Source organism: Urocitellus parryii, chromosome 2 (genome assembly GCF_045843805.1).
Source record: "Urocitellus parryii isolate mUroPar1 chromosome 2, mUroPar1.hap1, whole genome shotgun sequence".
In the NCBI taxonomy this organism is placed as follows: Eukaryota; Metazoa; Chordata; class Mammalia; order Rodentia; family Sciuridae; genus Urocitellus; species Urocitellus parryii.
In genome coordinates, this window is record NC_135532.1 from 162,040,636 (window position 1) to 162,059,375 (window position 18,740).

Below are 18,740 nucleotides of genomic sequence, written 5' to 3' on the forward strand. Positions count from 1 at the left end.
CATCTTCCATCTGAATGGTTGAACCAAATTGCATTTTGGTTTGCAATATGCAAAAGTCCTTTTTTACTTTACATCTTTGAAAATATGGTAGCATCACACTTTTGAGGTTTTACCTGTCTGATGAGTATACAGTAGTGAATGTCCTTTTACATGTTCTTTGGTCAGTTTTGTCTCCTTAAGTTGCTGTTATATCCTTAACCCATTTTTTCATTGGTGGTTGTGTTTTTATCTGATGAGTTTGAAGAGTTCTTTGTATGTTTATATGTTTAAGCTACTGGTATTCTGACTATTATAAATGTATAAATAAACTGGGCACACACCTGTAATCCCGACTGAGGAGGCTAAAGCAGGAGGATCTCAAGGTCAAGGCCAGCCTCAGCAATTTAGGAAGACCCTATCTCAAAATAAAAGATTAAAAAGGCTGGGGATGTAGCTCTGTGATAAAAGTGCCCCTGGGTTCAATCTTTAATAGGAAGATGGGGGCAGGCAGGAAAGAGGGAGGGAAGAAGGGAAGAATAACATGTCCTAGTCTGTGGCTTGTCTTTTTCATGATTTATGGTGCTAATATAGTTTCCAGATTTCCTAATGGAATAATAGAAGATTCATAGTATTGTTTAATGGAGTCAAGGATCTAAAATAGTGATGACAGGATATTCTGACCAACCATTTTGTAGAGACTGGAACACAGGAAGAAGCTTGGGTTCTAGTCATGATTCTTCTATGACTTGAGTATCACTGGAGTCCCATCACCCCCATGGCTTGGGCTCCTCATCTGTAGATGGGAGAGTTGGATAGATGATCTCCCTGAGCACCTTCCCAGTAGGTTTTCTAACACTATGAGTCATGCTCTTATGCACAAATAGGCAGTGGCAGGAGAGCCCAACTTCCCTAATATGAAGGAACAGCCTCTGTGTCACTTCTCCTGACGCCCCATGGAGTAGTCACCTTATCCTCACTGTGTCCACAGCAACTGCTCATATTACTGTCACAATTCTCCTGGCATTGTGCTGTTATCAGTGTGAGTACTATTTGTGCCTCTGAGTAGATCACAAGCCTCCTTTAGGACAGGGCTGCCTTAGCATATCCTCAGCATCCCCTATAATTCCCAAGTCAGGTCAATCCTCAGTGAATGTTTAATGAATGATTACAGGACCATGGGAAGAAAAGGAGGGAGAATGGAAGGTCTTTAACAGCTGCAGATATTCACCCAGCAAACACAGGAGAGTTGCTAAAATATTTACACATCAACCAAAAGGACCATCAGCAAATAGTTTTATAGCTGTTTTACAAGTGGAGTCTATTTTTGAAGATCACACAGGCAAATTCTGGTGTACTTAATAATGGAAGCCAATACTCTCTGAGTTGTAATCTGATGTTCCAACTAAAAGGCTGAATTGTCATTATTTTAGCAAAAATAAATTAGAGTTTGAATTAAACTCACTTTTGTCCTTTTTGTGCAATAGAAATTTATTACTTACAATTTTGAACTTTTCCCTACCGACGTATCCTAAAAGATTAAAAAGGGAGTCCCTAAGCTGTGAGGCCTTTCATAATCATGATCTATATAATATCAGAGGTAGAAATACTTAAATAAATTCTCTTTTAGCTGTAATGCAATTCCCTGCTTGTAGTAAATGTAGGAGAAAACAAATCTACATAATAAAAATACTTGAGTTGTCATGACAACAGTAAGAAGCAACAGGAGGAAAACTCTTAGCCCTTAAGAATGGTCTGTTACAAGGTGTCAGAACCCATTAAGTATGGTCAGTACTCTATCCTTCATTTAGCTCTGCCTTTACACAGCTGACTTCACGGCTGCAAATGTAATCCAATTTTCTCAGCTGCACATTAGCTTCTGGAAACAGATTTTGAACAGAGCTCTTTATCCTTTCCTGAGGGTAATATATTATCTATTCATCTTGAAAAACTGCCCAGTGTCTTCTATCTCCTACTCTAATATTTTCATTGTAATTTATTATGCCAGCATTGTCAGTTCCTGGTTTTAGTATGACTAGTAAGAACATTATTAAATAATAAAAAGTAAGTGGATTACAAGATCCACCAGGGTGGGAAGATAATCAGTGGAGTGAGGATAAACATGGCAATCTTACAGTTGTTCTGCAGGCCCAGTTTTGGCCCCAGCAAACACCAGCTTCCAGATGTGTTATAACATTGGTGAGCTCCTAGATATGCATCTAATAATAATAGGCAGTTGGTGATCAGCTGACAAATGGGGTCATCCATTAGATCATTTCTTGGGAACAGTACTTCCCAAAGTTAGGTCCCAAACCAAGTACATCTGAATACCCCAGCATGCTTGTTAAAAATGCATAGTTTAAAGTTCTATTCCTAATCTTCTAAATCAGAAATTTGGTGGTTGGCTTAAAGATATGAATTGCTAAGATTTGAGAATCCTTGCCTTTATCTCAAAGTGTGAAAAAAAATTGAAGGCAATCCCCTCTGGTACTAAGTACCTAAGAAAGGCAAATAAGGTTGATTTCTAAGTGAATAAAAGGAAAGAAGACAACTAAAAATGAAATTTACCAATTTCACAGTTTTCCTTAGGATTACCTTGAATGCTATGAATTTAACCTGCTCTATAATGCTGGTGTTTATATTATACCTCAAAAATAAGCATTGTAAGGTAAATCATTCTGCTGGGCTTTAGCAGCATGTCAAAGATGAAGTTCGCAGCTTCCAAGAGCCAAACAACTAAATGAACAGTTAAAGCATTGTGTGGTCCACAATGAAATACAGCTTCACACCCGCTAGGATGGCTATAATAAAAGACATAAACAAGTGTTGAAAAGGATGTAGAGGAACTGGAAACCTACACATCACCGATTATACAAATAATTAGAATGTAAAATGATGTACATTTTGGGAAAACATTTTGGCCATTCATTAAAAGGTTTCAACTAGAGTGACTATGTCTCCCAGCAATTCCACTCATGGGTACATACCCCAAAATATCAAAAACATTGTGTTAGTCAGTTCTTCATCTCTGTGACCAAATTACCTGATAAGAACAATTTAGAGGAGCAAAAGTTTATTTTGGGCTCACAGTTTCAGAGATTCAATCCATGGTCAGCCAACTTCATTTCTATGGGCCTAAGGTAAGGAAGAATATCATAGTGGAGGAAAGCTCCTCAGCTCATGTCAGTCAGGAAGCCAACAAGATATAATCCCCAAAGGCATGCCCCAAATGACCTGCTTCCTCACACCCCCATCTGTCTCCAGTTACCATCCAGAATTCCATTCAAATTATTAATCCATCAAATGGATTAATCTGATGAGGTTATGAAATCAGAGTTTGAGACAAAACTTGATTCTCCTCTTTATTGGTGGGGTTGGGGGGGTCTATGTAAACTTCATGCCTCTGCAACCAAGAAAGCCCATTTCAGTGTTGACTGCTAATCACAGCAGGGGCTGCCTACCAGTCTCAGCTCTCAGGGTCACAGCCATATGATTTTATCATCCAAGCCTTGTGTTTGTTTGGTTTTTTTCTGCCTGAATATCCTTAAAATAACAATCAATAAATGTTGTTTGCCTGAAAATTAAATATTATTTCAGATTTAATTAAAGAACAAGATTAGCAAATCTGTAGATCATGCTTTCATGTTATCTGAAGACCATCAGAAGTCCTGAGCTCTGAAAAACTAAAGATAGATTACTGTTTAGAGGGTCTTAGAATAAGAGTTTATATCAGACCCTATTTACCTAACTCCACTAACTACCTATCTTTAAATCTGGCTAAACTAAGGGATATAGCACCAGGCATAAGAAGCCTAACTGGGCTGTCAAGGAGGTCACACTGGTGAAGGACTGAGTTAAGAGAATGTCTTTGGGGTGGAAGAAGGCCCTGGCGATGAACAGTATGAAGGACTTAGAATCAGTAGAACTATTGATTGAAGGAGCTAGAGAAGTAGGAATAAAGGATGCCACTGTGGTTTCTGGCTTAGATGAACTGCATGGTAAAACTATTTATCGAGCAAAGGAATTCAATAAAATTAAAGTGAGGGCTGAAGATAGTGACAAGTTCCATTTCAGACACATTGACTTTCAAGTGCCTGTGGAATATCCAGAACTTAGGAGAGAGGTCTGCATTAGAGATACAGTTTTGACAATTACCAACTGCAGCATAATTTCCATAGAAACATGTAGAGTGTAGGCACAGGAAAACTCTCCCCTTCATGAGCAAGTGCTTCTGATCAAATTAACAAATCACTCTTAGACTGTGTGAATATTTAAAAAGTGAAACAGTGACTGGATCAAGGTGAGTGGGCACTATGAGCTAAGTTGCAGTATAGAATGCACACACCTTTGTGTCCTCTCAGTTTCCATTTTGAATGTGTTATAGATCTTCAGGTCTGATTGCAAGATTTTCTTATTTTATAAAGGAGTTTTCAAGAGAACACTAAGGCAGTGTGGAAAATCATGTGGAAAATCAAATTTTACCTTTCTTTCTTAACTTGCCTTTCTTCTCTTTTGTTCTCTTTGACATTGTTTATGGTATTGTAAAACTGGAAGTAAAACACCAAAACCATCTACATCACTTTCTATCTTCAAAACAGGCATGACAGGATTAAGACCTTGATATGTGTATTCGGAAGGAGCCATGGAACTGCTGATATAAAGGGGTTGGTTTATACCTTGGACCAGGGAAAGGAGATGAACGCTCAGCCCCTGTGGTCGGGGGGAGTGAGGTGTTTTGTTTTTTTTTAAAGACAGAGAGAGAGAGAAAGAGAGAATTTTTTAATATTTATTTTTTTTAGTTTTTGGCAGACACAAACATCTTTGTTTGTATGTGGTTCTGAGGATCAAACCTGGGCCGCACGCATGCCAGGCGAGCACACTACCACTTAAGTCACATCCCCAGCCCAAGGGAGTGAGGTTTTTTAAAAAGCTATTTGTATCTTTTGTATTTATATTCAAATAAAAATAAAAACATCAATATCTTTTCCTTTTCTATTCTGGGCTTATTCTTAAAACCTTGGGTTGACTGTTCAGTTCAAACTCAGCCTGCTATTTGAAGGCTCTATAATTTGGCATCATCCAAGACCAATTGAATCAGAATTTGTGGGAAGGGGATGGACCAAAGTATCAATTTTATTTTTAATTTCCTCAGGTAATTTCAACATACAATCAAGGTTGAGACTCTCTCCGATTTCAGTATAAATGAGGGAAACAACTGGGTCACTTGAATTATTGTGAGAAACAAATGGCAGAAATCAAAGTTTGCCTCAGCTTGGGATGGCATCTGTGCTGTGGGTGTGTGTGCACATGTGTATGTGTGCATACACATGGTTTGAACTTCTTCTGTCTGCCCTGCCATGCAGGTGACTGCCATGCGGGTGTATGTGAACAGTTCCTCTGAGAACCTCAACTATCCAGTCCTTGTTGTGGTTCGTCAGCAAAAAGAGGTGCTATCTTGGCAAGTTCCGCTGCTCTTCCAAGGACTGTAAGTGATTCTTTTCCCAGATGATTTCATTACATTTTGTTTTCTTCAATGTCCTGTAACCAATGATCGGTTGGTTTTCTAGTGAAAGGAGAAATCAGACATGGGAATATTGAGATGTCATAAATGCAAAGTGCAAATAAAGTTTGTGGTGCATACCCTGAACTGTTCATCTCCGTTCCATTTCCATCTGCTTTGAATTTCACATAAGCACTGTTCTTAGATTTGCAGCAACTGGAAAAAAATTTTTTTCCTTTATTTATTTATTTTAAAATAAATAAATAAATATTTATTAAGTTGCCCAGAGTGGCCTCAACCTTACAATCCTCCATCCTCAGCCTCCAAAGTAACTGGGATTACAGGCATGTACCACCATGCCTAGCTCCCTTTTACAGTTTTAAAATCTACCATAGTTTTCTCCTGGTTGGGAAATGGGTCATCCAATAGCCATTCAGTGAGTTAGGCCTAGCAGTGAGCATATAAATAGGCAGTAACCTCCCCCACCCACATGCTGGTGCACTCTTCATTCAATAATATTTATAGATCACTATTAAGTGGTAGGTGCCGAGGATACAGCTATTAAAAAAAAAAACAAACAAACAACGAAGTCCTTGTCCTCACAGAGTTTATATTTTCTCAGGGAAGAACTATGTAAGGCATTACCACACTAATAAGGAAAATCCAAAGACACAGAGTATGGTATTATACATTTTCAAAGGTTCAGAAATTTGAAGATTGAAATAGTGGCTCTGATAGCTTAGACTATTAGATCTAGGATTTTCTTTATCTTCTATTTTAACATAAGTTAAAAGAGTAGAAAAATGGAATCAACCAGTTTTTTTTTTTTTAATTAGGTGGTCCATCCCCCTCAATATCTGATGTTTTTTCCTCACTGAATAGGAAGATGGGAAGACGGCTTGACCTAATGTAGACAGTGCTTAAGTGAACTGGTCATCACAGAGAGTTCTCACGTCCCCATTATTAGGCCACAACAACATTAGTTGGGTTTGTTCTTTTGTCTTTTGTTTTTAGTACCAGGGATTGAACCTGGGGCACATAACCAGTGATCAACATCCCAGGCCTTTTTGTTTTTTGAGCTAGCGTCTCACTAACTTGCCTAGGGCCTTGCTAAATTACTGTGGCTGCCCTTGAATTTAGGATCCTAAATTGCTGGGATTACAGGCATGCGCCACCACGCCTGGGCAACAACACCAGTTCTAAAATCACTATCAATAGAACCAGCCTAAAATTTAAAATAAGCAATTTGGAAAGAATTGGAATGAGATCATCTTTTCCCCCTGCTGGTTCACTGAGTCTCTTCCTTATTCTTGCTGATGTTGCCCTTCTTTATCTGCTACAGATATCAGAGGAGCTACAACTACCAGGAAGTCAGTCGCACCTTATGTCCCTCAAAAGCAACCAATGAAACAGGACCTTTGGAACAACTGATATTTGTAGACGTGGCATCCATGGCACCACTTGGTGCCCACTACAAACTGCTAGTCACCAAGATCAAGAACTTCCAGCTCAGGTAAGCAGGACTCATGCGGCCTTTCTCTGCTTGTGCTTGTAGATGTTCAATTTGGCTTCCATCCCTACAGATTAGCACTCTGCAAGGAAATAATCCACTTAGCATGTTATTTTAACACATTCTGAACGGCCCTGCCCAGCAAAGCCTTAATCTAATCACAAGGGAGGTAGTAGGGGACTGGCAGAGGGAAAGAGCTGTTGGTCTCATAGATATGTCCATTTTTGGAAGACTGCAAGATGGCCCAGTCCTGCCTATAATCCAGTCAAGAATTATTGGTGTCTGGATACCATTATATGTCTAACCACTGCCACACTCCTGGAAGAAGTTGTGATTTTGTTTTAAGGAAGACTAAACTAATTTTTCTATCCTGATTGCTATTTTAGTTTTCTTCATTGAGGTTGGGAATGTAGATAGCAATGTGGCTTTGTCCTTCTTTGGAGTAACTACTATATTTCCCTCTATTTTTTAAAAAACAAAACAAACAGGCAAGCCCATTGGAAAAAATTGGCATGAAACTGACATTTCACCAAAGAAGCTCCCTCAAAAGAAAAAAAAAAGCCATTTCATAAGCTGTCAGAAATATAAATTTAAACCACAATAAAATTCCACTACAACTACCAAAATATTATCATTTGAAAGGCCTGATGATGTAGTGCCAGTCCTAACTAAATACCCCACTCCTGGATTTAGAGGTTGTGGTATTGTGATATTTATTCAGTGGAATATCCATGACAATAAAAGTGGACAAGCTATTGTTGTACCTAATGACATGGGAAAACCTCACAATGTTTAATAAAAGCCAGACAAAAGAACACATGCAACAGGCATGTGGCTCATGCCTATAATCCCAGCAGCTTGTGAGGCTGAGGCAGGAGGACAGAGTTCAAAACCAGCTTCAGCAATGGTGAGGCGCTAAGCAACTCAGTGAGACCTTGTCTCTAAATAAAATACAAACTAGGGCTGGGGATGTGGCTCAGTAGTTGAGTACCCCTGAGTTCAATCCCTAATACCCACACCCAGCAAAAGTACATGCTGTTTAGTTTCATTTATATAAAGTTTATTAACAGGTGAAACTGCTCTGTAATATTAGAAGCCAAGATAGTGATGTCTTTAAGAAGGAAATAATAAATAAATAAAACTTGTAGAAGATGGGAAATGTGAATATTAGGAAAAAAGTGTAAATATCGAATGGAGAGGGAAGTCACATAATTTTTCTTTAAAATCCTTTTAAATATGTAATATAAGAATTTTTCATTCATATTATGTAATAATATGCTACTTTAGACCATAAGAATAAAATCATTTGATCTATTAAAAAAAGAAGAAGGAAATAGTAAAAGTGTGGTTCTATTAACTCACTGAGAAATATGATTATAATTTTTGTGCTTTTCTGTATGTTTATTCTATTTTGATGAAAAAGTTAGTTTAAAAATCAGGATTTTAAAAAATAGTATATGCTACCTTATTTTGCAGCTCATTTTTTTCTGAACAGAATGTTCTATTAGAAAGCCCCTCTTTACATTTAATAAGGCCATTTATAAAGCAGTCTAAGCAAGTGAAGTTGCTAATAGGAATTGAATATTTATCTTAGTCTTCACCGCATCCTGGACATACATACTACTGTACCTATCGAAACAATTGGATAAATGGCTGAAGGAATGGTCAGAAGGTTGGAGAAGTAGACCCAGCAGTTTGTTTTAAGTCCTTGCATTAATTCTGGTGTTGAAAAAGATGATGTGATAATGTTAAGAGCAAAAGACATCCCCTCCGTTCACCCCCAAAAAAGAATGGAAAAAAATCAGGGTCTTTAGTGAGGAGATTTGTGCACTGAAACAGTTTTTAAAGTTTTCCAGATGATCCCAACATGCAGCCAGAGTAGAGAACCATTACCCTAAAGCAATTTCCAAATGTGGTTATCCAGTTTAACTTAATAATTTAAAATCAGTTTGATATTAAACCATATGGGAATCCATGGTTATACATTAAGTGGGGGTGGCAGCACACTATCTGAACAGTGAGTGCAGTTTAACCTTTCAGAGAAGACTTGCCTTTGCTGATTAGTGTCTCTGACCCCACTGTCACCCGGTGGCAGTGTACTTGAATTGTAGTGTGGGTTTTGGGGGAGGTAATTGGACCCCCTGGAGAACTGAATTCTGAGAAACTGAAGTCATAAAGTCACAACTCTTTGCAAGTGTTAATGAATGATTCGCATGTCAGTGAAACTGCAAATCTATTCTGTCACATTGGTTTCTGTTTCCACATCTTATGATACAATTTAGCCTTCTTTAGCCTCCGCAACCAGAAATGGAGAGCATTTTAAAATTCACAGTGTTACCAAGTTTTATGAGGTCAAGATAAGTCCAAAATGGTAGCTGAGATATTTGTGTTTCTGCCTCTCTGGCTCTATCAGCATCGCTGATAACCCAGAAATCCAGAGAATGGGGCTAAGAATCTTTTTTTTAATTTCTTTTTTTTTTAGTTGTAGATGGACACAATATCTTTGTTTTATTTATCCATTTATTTATTTTATGTGGTGCTGAGGATCCAACCCAGTTCCTCACACATGCGAGGCAAGTGCTCAACCACTGAGCTACAACCCCAGCCCCAGGGGCTAAGAATCTATGGCTGAGGATTGCTGTAAGAATTGGGCTCCAGCTATTGAGAGAAAAACTTAAGAATTACCTCAGAAGTTCCTGACATTGTAGTTTTTGCAGACAAGAAAATATATGAAACGTGTTTTGGGGTTGTTTCCCTCCACCCTTGAATCATACTTTTATGGGCAGGAGGTAGGTACTGGGAACTGAACCTAGGGTTATACTGTCACTAAGCTACTTCCCCATCCCTTTTAATTTTTTATTTTGAGACAGGGTCTCACTGAGTTGCCCAGTTTGGGCTTGAATTTCTAATCCTCCTGTCTCAGCCTCCTGAGTCACTGGGATTACAGGCATGCACCACAGTGCCCAGCTAGAACCATAAGCTTTAAGAACTGAAAGAATTTTGGAATCTAAAGCATCCATTTCATTTTCACAGATGAGCTATCTGATGCTCAGAGATGGCTTGGGAATTTTTGTTCCTTTGTTACTGTTGTTATTACTGTTGTTTTGAGAGATGGTCTCACTATATTGCCCATACTGGCCTCAGACTCATGGGCTCAAGTGATCCTCCTGCCTCAACCTTCTGAGTAACTGGAACTACAGGCATGAACTACCTATGACTCAGATGCTCAAAGATGTTAAATGACTTTTCCAAAATCACACAACTAGGAAAGTGAAAAATCAGGGCTAAACTTTGCTTCCAACTCTCAGTTTGGAGTTCTTCTTATCATCATGTGCTATTTCTACTTTGTACTTAAAACTGTCCTTCCAATTTTTATGTTCCCCTAAATATATTTCTCAATTCCATAAAACATTTATTTATTTAAATCCAACTTTAAATAAAACAATTCAGCCTTAAAGCACTCACTCACTGCCGTTCTCTCCCACTCCCTCCACACACCACACACGTATACAACTTTGCTACTACACATACTCCCAAAGTGCCCCCCCCCATGCTCAGTGTAAAGTTGTAGACAGGAAGCAGCAGGGGCTTGCTGGAGCAAACAGGCACATGATCACAGGGTGGGAGGAGGTTCAGAGGGGTGTTAAGAAATTTAGATAATTGTCTACATTACATAGTCACACAGGGAATGGATTTGAAAGGGACAAGACTGGAGGCAGAGGACTTAGAAGGCTGATGCAGTCAGTGGTCAGAATAAATAAAGAGAAGGTGACTTAAAAAATTTAGGAAGTGAAGTTGACAAAACTTAAGTGGACCTGTCACTTTACTATGTTGATTTTAAGTCCTTTGGGTGAATGCCAAGGACAGGGATAACTGGGTTAAATTGTGGTTCCATTCCAAGTTTTCTGAGGACTGTCCATACTGCTTTCCAGAGCAGTTGTACCAATATGTGGTCTCATCAGCAATGTATGAGTGTACCTTTTCCCCCACATTATTGCCAACATTTATTGTTACTTGTATTCTTTTTAAAAAATTTTAATTTGTTCTAATTAGTTGATACATGATAGCAGAATGCATTTTGATTCATTGTACACAGATGTAGCACAACTTTTCATTTTTCTGGTTGTACACAATGTAGAGTCACATCACATATGCAGTCAGTCATACATGTACCTATGACAGTGATGTTCATCTCTTTCCATTATCTTTCCTACTTCCATGCCCCTTCCCTTCCTCCCTCCTCTTTGTCCAATCAATATTTATAGCAGCTTGATTCACATGCTATGGAACCACCCTAGGTACCCTTCAACAGATGATGGATAAAGAAAATGTGCTATCTATACACAACAGCATATTACTCAACCATAGAGAATGAAATTACAGCATTTGCTGATGAATAGGTGGAACTGGAGACTAGCATGCTAAATGAAATAAGCCAATCCCCAAAAAACCAAAGGCCTAAAATTCTCTCTGATATGTGGATACTAACACACAATAAAGGGATGAGGAGGGAAAAATGGATGTTCATTTGATTAGATAAAGGGGAATGATGGGAAAAGAGGGAGGATGGGAATAGGAAAGACAGTAGAATGAATCAGACATAACTTTCTTACTAGTCATACATGAATACATGGCCAGTGTAACTCCACATCATGTACAACCACAAGAATGAGAAGTTATATTCTATATATTTATGTCAAAATACATTCTACTTTTATGTATAACTAAATGGAACAAAATTTAAAATGTCCTCTTACTAGAAGGAAGATGAGCTGGGCATGGTGGTGCATGCCTGTAATCCTAGCAGCTCGGGAGGCTGAGATGGGAGGATTGAGAGTTCAAAGCCAGCCTCAGCAATGGTGAGGTGCTAAGCAACTCAGTGAGACCCTGTCTCTAAATAAAATAAAAAAAATAGGACTGGGAATGTGGCTCAATGATTGAGTGCACCTGAGTTCAATCCTTAGTACCAAAAGAAAGGCCCACTAAGTAAAAATCCTTCAGGAAGGCTGCTCTGCATCGAATCTAAGGCAGAGTTATGAGGGATAGGGCTGGAGAAACACACAGTACCCAGCCTTGATGTTTAAAGTTTTGGAGGCTGAATGAGGGGGTTGGGACACCACTGAAGGATTTTAAGCAACAAAATAACATGAATGTATCTGACCTTTGAGATGACTTCAGTGGCAGTGTGGAAGATGTATTAGAGTGGAGGAAAGAGTACAGGCAAATGGAAAAATGAAAAGTTAGTTGAATAGAGAAAAATACATAATAATTAGAACCTGAACATATTATAGAGGTAACAAAGTTGTAAGGAAGAAGAAGAGTCAAGTAATACACAGGGGGCAAATTCACAAATTCAAGAGATATAAGAGACATAAAAAAATATAGTCTTATGTGAATACTTATAGCCTTTGACCCTCTGTAGCCTTCTAAGTAAAGATCGTGAATCTTTTTTTTTTTTGAGCAGATAAAATGTGTAAATGAGATATAACTACCATGCTGCGAAAGTAGTTTTCTTTGTTGTTTGTTTGAGGAAATGGATGGCTAAGAGGCACTTGGATGATTCTACTATGTGTTATACTATGTAATCATCCATTAGTATTTTGGGAGAGACTCAAAATATTTATATTATTTTTTGTTACTGATGCTATAGTGGGCACAGATGGTGTTTTGAGTGGGGAACAAGTACATCCACGTAACTTTCACACTAATAGAATGAGAGGATCACTCAAATGGAAGGTGATAGGGAGAAGTCTGAGATGAAGCCCATGATGATGCTAGAAGTCTGTTGAGGTTTATTGTCAAAAAGACATGATGAATCAGAATCAGAGAAGGGACAGTACCTTCCATTTTAATCAAGTGGAGTTTGAGGTGCTTGAGGAATGTTCAAGGGCAGAAGCTTAACAGGTAATCTCTGTTCTATAACTGGAGCCCAGGAGATGGCTGGACAGAGAAACTTGAGATTCACCATTACTTTTGTAGTATTTATGGCAACTGAATATATACATGTGGCTAAGAAAGATGGGAAGATCAAGAACAGAAGAACTATGACTGACATCTCGTAAAGAATGGTTTGAGAAAAAAAAAAAAAAAGAAGAATGGTTTGAAAAGTAGGAGCTATCAAAAGAGGCTGAGTAAATACAGTTAGATATGTGAAAGAAAACCCAGGAAAGCAGGTATCATAAAGCCCGGGGAGGGAAGTGTTTCAAGACAGAGAAAGCTTGTAGGCATAGGCAACAACTTTCTCAATTGAACCCCTAAAGCTCAGTAAATAAAACCAAGAGTTAATAAATTAGATGGCATCAAATTAAAAAGCTTCTGCATAACAAATAAACAATTAGGAATATGAAGAGAGAACTTATAGATTGGGAGAAAATCTTTGTTAGCAACTGTTCTGACAGAATCATATCTAGAATATATAAAGAGCGCAAAAAACTTTACATCCCAAAGATCAAATAACCCAATTAATAACTGGGCAAATGAATTAATCAAACACTTCTCAAAAAAGAAATACAAATAGTTAAAATACAAATAGAGAAAATATTCAACGTCATTAGCAATTAGAGAAACAAACCAAAACTACACTGAGATCTCATATCACACCAGTCAGAATGGCAATAATTAAGAATACAGATAATATTAAATGCTGGAGAGGTTGTGGAGAAGAAGAAACACTTTTACACTGTTAGTGAGACTACAAATTAGTACAATCACTATGGGAATCAGTATGGAGATTCTTCAAAAGACTAGGCATAGAACCACCATATGACCCAGGAATACACTCCTCAGTATTCATCCTGTAGAATTAAAGTCATCTTACTACAATGACACATGCATATTGATGTTTATAGCTACACAATTCACAATAACCAAACTATGGAACCAACCCAGGTGCCCATCATCAGATGAATGGATAAAGATAATGTTGGATACACACACACACACACACACACACACACACACAACAGAGATTTATTCAGCCACAAAGAAGAATATAATTATGGCATTTTCAGGAAAATAAGTGGAACTAGAGACCATCATGTTAAGCAAAACTTAGAGATTAAGAGTCATATGGTTTTTTCATATAAGGAAGCAAGAGAGGAAAAAGGAAAACAAAGTTGGGGGCAGATTTTTTTCCTAAAAATCAAAGGGAGATCAGTAGAAGAAATGGATGAAGAAGTGGGAGGAAGGGGGCAGTTCTGGGGAGTGATATTGGCCAAATTATATTGTTATTTTGTGTTCATGTACAAATATGCAACAACAATTCCATCACTATGTACAACTCTATTGCACCGATTAAAAAATGTGGAAAGGAAAAAAAAAAAAGAGAAAGTGATTGTCAATATCAGATTCATGGAGAGATAAAGATAGTTGAGGGTTAAGTCACTAGATTTAGTTGTTAGAAGGTGCTATGGTCTGAAGGTTTGTGTTCCCCCAAATTGATATATTCAAATCCTAACCACCAAGGGGATGGTACTAGGAGATGAGACCTTGGGGAAGTGAAAAGGTTATGAGGGTGGGGCCCTCATGAATGGGATCAGCATTCTTGTAGAAGAGACTCTTCACATTTTTCTACCACATGAGGATGCAGTGAAACAGTACCATCAATAAACAGGCAGGCCCTCTTCAGACACCAAGTCTGCAGGCATCTTGATCTTGGACTTCCCAACTTCCAAAACTGTGAGGAATAAATTTCTAACCTTTGTAAGTACTCCATTGATTGATGATGGGTGTAGCTCAGTGTGATAGAGCACTTGCCTAGCAAGCATGAGGCCCTGGGTTCCACACCTAGCCAAGAAAGCAAGCAAACAAACAAAAACGTAAGCACCCAGTTTATGGTATTTTGTTACAGCTGCCCAGATGGACTGAAACAAGAGGGGACTGTTCCCATCAGCACAGGCAGTTTCAAGGGGGTGATGGGAAGGGAACCATGACAAGAGCAGGCAAAGGGAAAAATGAATGAGAGTAGAAACTCTTTAAATAAATAAGCTGGCTTGTGAAGAAAAGGAAGGGTGTAGGATTACATTAAAGAAGGGAGAAACAGAGATAAGGGTAGAATAATGTTGGGGTGGTTTGTTATTTATTTTGAAAATGGTCAAGACTGGGATATATTTATAACCAAGGGGTTGAAAGGCAGATTAAATTCACAGAAAAGTTGGTTTGTAAAAGCCAAGTCCTGGAGAAGGATAGAAAGGATAGAATTTAGCATATAAGCACAGAGTTCATACTTAGACCAGAGGGATGAAGGACAGGGTTGGAGATGACAGAAGGGCTGGAGAAATGTTTGGGCAGTGACGGGAACCCTGTACAGATGTCAGTTGGAAGATTATAGGGAATGAAGTCCATAGTCCAAGGCAATAATACAGCATCATTTCCTTCAACAAATAAAAGTTTGGAACACCCATGGCTGTCTGTGTCAGGGGCTTGCTGATGAGTATGATGCTGTGATTCTGAGAGACCTCTCTGGGACTCACCTCAAAAACTACTGAACTTTTTTCAGGCTGTCATGTATTTAAAATATGCAATTAAAAAAAAAAAACTACTGAACTTTTGTGCCTGCCTCTTCTTCCACTTACCCTTTCTTCCCAACCCTCTTTCATTTTTCATCTATTTTATTATCCTCCTGTAAAGATTTCTTGTTTCACCAGGCACAATGGCATACGCCTATATCCCAGCAGCACGGGAGGCTGAGACAGGAGGATTGAGTGTTCAAAGCCAGCCTCAGCAGTGGTGAGGCATTAAGCAACTCAGTGAGACCCTGTCTCTAAATAAAATACAAAATAGGGCTGGGGATGTGGCTCAGTGGTTGAGTGCCCCTGAGTTCAATCTCCTGTACTCCTGCCCCAAAAAATATACACAAAAGGGCTGGGGATATAGCTCAGTTGGTAGAGTGTTTGCCTTACATGCATAAAACCCTGGTTCAATCCCCAGAAACACACACAAAATTTAAAAAAAAAAAATGATTTCTTGTTTCTTTCTCTGTCCCCATGGTTTCCTGTCTGCCTTTTCTTTACCCCCTCTCCTTCATCTGCACCTGCCCTTGATTCCATCTGTTTCTTTTCCCTCTGTTCTTCCTTGAAATTGCAAAACAAAGAAACAAAATTGCACTTTCATTTCTTGTATTTGTTGAATAAGTATTGTTTCCTGTTCTTGATTTTTACAACAAACAAGTTGAAAATTTGATGCTTCTTTCTCTAAAACTAAAAGTACATATGAATTTCTATTAGCTTTACTCTTATGGTTAATGACCCTTGATAAAACTATCTCCACCTCTGTTAGGAACCACACTAGAAGAAACAATATTTCATACCCAACAAACAACATTTATTATGCAAATACTGTTGACTCCAAGAGAAAAAAAGGAGTTAAATGTAATAGTCTTAAATTCAATACTGTACTTTCAGCCAGGAATGGTGGTACATGCCTGTAAGCCCAGACATTTGGGAGACTGAGACAAGGATCACAAGTTCGAGGACAGTCTCAGAAATTTAGTAAGACCCTGTGTCAAAATAAAAACTAAAAAGGGCTGGGGATGTAGCTTTGTGGTAAAGCACCCCTGGGATCCATTTCCAGTACCAAAAAAATAATAATAATGGTGATGATGATGTTGATGATGATGATATACTTTCAAAGTTTTCATGCATTATACTAGCAAATAAAACATAACGAACAAGAAAAAAACAAAGTGCATATTGATGTCCATAAATTCTGTTATAATGGAATTCAAATGAAGAGGTAGATAAAAATCAAATTTCTGCCCTAAGTACACAGTTGTTTCAGGAAATCTCATGCTGTCTGTTGCTAACCAAGAAAATCAGTGTCCTCTTCCTATTCTGACCTGTCAACAAAGTGAGCTGAGTGTCCCTGTTGCCCTGATGACAGCAGATGACTCTCAGGCCACACACAAAACCACAGATACTGACTCAGGTTGTGGATCCTTAGTAGAGACTCACAACAGGGTTTCACATGGACTTGGGCTCCTTTAGGTGACTTAAGGCCAGGAGTTTTCAACAGTGCTTTAGCAGAACCAATCTTCTACATGGATGACGATTTCTGTTGAAAGGGAATATATAAAAATTTCGTCCATTGTTGTGAGCTAAATTCTGAGCCCCGTTCAATAAAAGCCTAAATTGTGGCCATGTCTTTATTTAAATAGTGTTCAAGTCTTATGCTTCTAAATAAAACCTCAAATTATACATATCTTTCTTAAATGTCTTGACATGCCCCTTATAAAGGAAGCTCCAAGTTTAAAAGATATTTAATTTTTAAAAGAGGAAAATTAGGAGTGGGAAGAAAGAGTCTTCACAGAGCTCCAGGAGATGAGGATGGTAACAGATTCCAAAAATTCCGGTTCAAATTCCCAAAAAAGCAGAGAGGGGTGTACATTAGACAGGTTTAGGGTATGACATCCCTAGAAGAGGTGTTTCAGCAGCTTGGAGAATTTCAATAACAGTAGACTTGTATGTAAGACCTACAAGGCTAACAATGAAGCAGGAGCCAGAAAAAGCAAAACAGCCCAAGAGCAACTCTCACAAGGTGTAGAGAAGAACCAATTTGTCCTTTGTGTTTTCCGGCCTCTTGAACTGTTTCTCAGATGTTCCCTCCAGGCAGCCTTCAAAGCATGCATCCTCCATACTCCTTGAGTTCTCCATTCCTTAGTGCCTGGATCATTGCTGTCATAAATATCTAATAAAATGATTTGCAGTAAAGTTCCATTTGGAGAGAAAATAGCTTTCAATATATTCTTTGGGCAGTATTTACATTTTAAAGTTGGGCCTAACTTAGAAAGCAATGCCTAACCCAAGAAGGACAAAATCTTGGTGAATTTTGAGCAGGTGTGTCAGGCAACAGGAGAGAAAAAGAGCTGTGCTTACCACCAGCAACCATGCTAGAGTGATTACCTATTCGTCATGTTTTCTTTTTCAATTATCTTCTGCCATGTATCTATCAAAATTATTTTAAAATTATACCTACATTATCCAAAGTGTAATTACCTCACTTTATCCCCAAGTCTTCATTTCTTTTCTTTCAACTCACTTCTAATACCTAAACTCTGTACTTGATTGTAAAAATATGAGTCCAAAGGCAAAAATGTCCTTAAAAGCAACCAAAGCACTTACTTATATAGGTAGATCTTCGTGGATATTTAAAGATATAAAAATCATCTTCTCTAATTTGATCATTCTTAAGAGTTGAAACCACCAACTCCCCATTTAGTTATCAGTTTGAGGGGATAAACTCCCTTCACAAAGTGTAAGGCCCTCCTTCTGTCTAGGTTAAGATGACTTTCTTTTTAAATAAATGATTTATGCATGCTAACTCATGCTTTTTTCTCACTTTTCCCTCTTTCCCTTCTCCCACTTACATTTCTCAGGACAAACGTTGCCTTTCACTTCACTGCCAGCCCTTCTCAACCTCAGGTAAGTGAGGGCCCCAAGAGTTATTAAGAGCCCACCTATTGGTATTACCCTCAGAAACCATGGTAACACAGAGTCTGCGTTCGGTGTGGCCCTTGACCTTTCACAATTTGAGATGTATTTGCATTCTAGATTGTTCCTCCTGTCACTGGGATTTGGGACACAACATTTAAATTTTTTTAATATTTATTTTTTAGTTGTAGTTGGACACAATATCGTTATTTTATATATTTATTTATTTATTTATTTATGTGATGCTGAGGATCGAACCTAGGGCCTTGCACATGCCACAATCCCAGCACCACAACATTTATTTTATCCCCTTAGTTGGTGTGAAATG

The 18,740-nt window shown here is 38.3% G+C and overlaps 1 protein-coding gene across 5 annotated transcripts in view; it reads left to right on the forward strand.

Annotated features, from left to right (window-relative positions):
- The window catches only part of Sidt1 (SID1 transmembrane family member 1), an 83,053-nt gene that overhangs the window by 16,331 nt on the left and 47,982 nt on the right, over nucleotides 1–18,740 (forward strand). For all 5 annotated transcript variants that reach the window (XM_026396358.2, XM_026396366.2, XM_026396373.2 and 2 more), the window contains exons 2-4: nucleotides 5,340–5,461; nucleotides 6,819–6,989; nucleotides 18,358–18,403. In XM_026396358.2, coding sequence (XP_026252143.2) covers nucleotides 5,340–5,461; nucleotides 6,819–6,989; nucleotides 18,358–18,403 — 339 coding nt within the window. The remainder of the gene's footprint in view (nucleotides 1–5,339; nucleotides 5,462–6,818; nucleotides 6,990–18,357; nucleotides 18,404–18,740) is intronic.